Source organism: Pterocles gutturalis, unplaced genomic scaffold, assembly GCF_000699245.1.
Source record: "Pterocles gutturalis isolate BGI_N339 unplaced genomic scaffold, ASM69924v1 scaffold18779, whole genome shotgun sequence".
NCBI lineage: Eukaryota > Metazoa > Chordata > Aves > Pterocliformes > Pteroclidae > Pterocles > Pterocles gutturalis.
In genome coordinates, this window is record NW_010128615.1 from 4,950 (window position 1) to 7,461 (window position 2,512).

Below are 2,512 nucleotides of genomic sequence, written 5' to 3' on the forward strand. Positions count from 1 at the left end.
GGCCAGCACCAGTGCCCGCAGCCGGTGGCACCTCGGCAGCAGCAGACGGGATGCCCCAGACACACGGAGGGGACAGAGCCCCAGCAGAGCTGGGCAGAGCTGGTGGGTCCATCCCCAGAGCTGGAGGGTTTAACAGGGCTGTCCTTTAAGCAGCTGTCATTAGGCTCCAGGGTTAACAGCCCACGAGGAATTTCCTATTTTGCAGCATAACCACAGCTTCTGTCCCGACGCAGTCTCAACAGCATTACAGCGAATGCGTTCACAGCGCAGGTCCTTAGAACTGCTTTTTAATAAATACTGATGCCTCTGCTACAAAGCCATGCTAGCTAATCCTTTAACAGAGGATGTTCCTCCATCTGACACACATGAATGCTCTCTTAGCAAAAAAGGATAATTCTAATTAATTTTTAATATATTTTTTAAACAGTTTGAACATAGGATAAAGTTTACAAGAAAAGATGACAAGAGAGGACTGAACAGTAGCATTCTTTTTGATAAATAAACAAAGATTTGCAGAGAGAAGCATGTTCCTAGGATCGACACAGTGCAGAGAGCATCGATTCTCCATCGCGCCAGACCTGCACCATCTCCTTTAAAACCAGCAGGGACCGAGGACTCTTTGCAGCATTCCTGTTCAGCCGGCAGCTTGCAGGAGCCCACCATCAGCCAGCAGTGCCCCCGAGCACAGAGTAATTACTGTATTGCTGGTGCAACATTTGGCAAAGTAAAAACATATCCTGCGCTGCTCATCCACGTGTCAGGACAATGGCTGCGACAGGCTCCCGGGAACCCTGTTAAACATCTCAATTAACTCCCTTCGTTAGCAATTCAGTAACTCACCTGCCCAGCGATGCAAAACAAAGAAAATTGGACTTACTACCAGAGCGGTTTAGGGAGAGTTTATTTTAATAAAACTGATTTCTGGACTCATCTGAAAGTCCTCCATTTCTTCTAACTATTAACGAGACAGAGGTACGATACGAAGCCTGTTTGCACAGATCACTCCCTTTTCCTCAGGGCAGATTTACTTTCCTTTCCTATCACAGAACTAGTCAGGAACTGACCCCTTTGGGGCTTTCCAGACTGCCACCTAATCCTCACCGTAGCCAAGATTGCACACAGATGTCCTCTGCAGTCTCAAGATGAAGCAGATGAGACAGAGATTAACTCACTTCCCCAAACTGAAAAATTTAAGTTAATGACATGAGCCGCAGGCCCAGATCCCTCTACTCAAAAGCTCATTTTCTGGCTTGAGCTTTCTCTCAGCAAGAAGAATTAAAAACCTGATTTTCATACTGCAAATTAAGATTTCAAAACACCCCCTACATCCATCATCTAAGCACAACTGCACTCTCTGCGATTTTATTGCACAAACCCCAGAACACGCGACAGCATTTCTCCCTCACCATTATCTGTCTGAGACAAGCCACACAATACAAGACAGATAAGGAGCCAGAATTTGCAGCCTGCGCGTGAATCGTCGCTGCAGCGGGAGCTGGGCTGCGGGTAAGCCCCTTCTCCCCACCCGCGCCAGGGAAGCGGCCGCCCCACACGTGAAGGCACAGCCCATGCACTGCCAGTTCCTGCTGCAACCCCCGTGCTGCTGCGGCACAGAGCCCCCCGCTGCGGCACAGAGCCCCCTGCTGCGGTTATCGCACCCGGCCAAGCCTTGCCGAGCTCCCTTTGCTAACAGGGTGCTAGCAGCTTTTAACGGTGGTGCTCGACAACAAATGCACGGTTACCAGCTCACCACTGGCACATTTTTCAAGAAGAAAACAGTCCTTCGCTGAGCCCGCCCCTCCTCTTCCTCACCACGCAGTTCCGAAGCAGGACAGCTGGGTTTAGAGCTCCCATTTTGTTGCTGTTTCCTTCCATTTTCCCTTGGTTTGCTGCAAGGGCTAAGGATGGATAGGAGGCAAGCTGGAGACCCGCTCCCACCTCTTCAGCTTCTGACAACACTCACCCTCTAGAGAACCGAGCTGAGTAATGAACTGGCACAAAACCTCAAGCACCACCGGCAGCATTTGAAGTTTCTTCCAAGACATAGTCAATTACTAACAAAATGGAAAAGGTAATGCTACCAAAAGCAGGAGGGACTGACCCGAGACTCAGTTCAGCATAAGGTCTTGCAGCAATACTCCACAGCAGATTTCTGTTAAAGCAGAGTTTTCCAGGGGAGAGAGGAAAAAAACCAGAAAAAGAAAAAAAAAAAAGCAACTTCAAAAGCATGCAGTTTATTTCTGCAATGCCTGATGTTCATCGAGTCACACTTCAGCGCTCAGAGCCATGAAAACACTGCTTTTGAGGTGACATTTGTAGTTGCCTCATTACTCTTTTCAAAAGAGTTTTGCATCAAAGAGCCAGAGCTTCAAACAACAGACCCTACAGGAGTAAAATAACTTATTAACAGCACAGGAAATGGAATCGCCAGGAACTGCTGATACCAAAACAAGCAGGGCAGGCGTGCCGGCACCAGCCAGCCCACCAGAGCCAGCAGCAGGCTGCTGGACCC

General features: G+C 48.9%; 1 protein-coding gene across 1 annotated transcript in view; it reads right to left on the bottom strand.

Annotated features, from left to right (window-relative positions):
- The window catches only part of CTNNBL1 (catenin, beta like 1), a gene marked incomplete at both ends in the record, with an annotated part of 26,922 nt that overhangs the window by 4,310 nt on the left and 20,100 nt on the right, over nt 1-2,512 (bottom strand). The window contains one exon of the mRNA XM_010079694.1: nt 1,091-1,127. Within this exon, the coding sequence (XP_010077996.1) occupies nt 1,091-1,127 (37 nt within the window). The remainder of the gene's footprint in view (nt 1-1,090; nt 1,128-2,512) is intronic.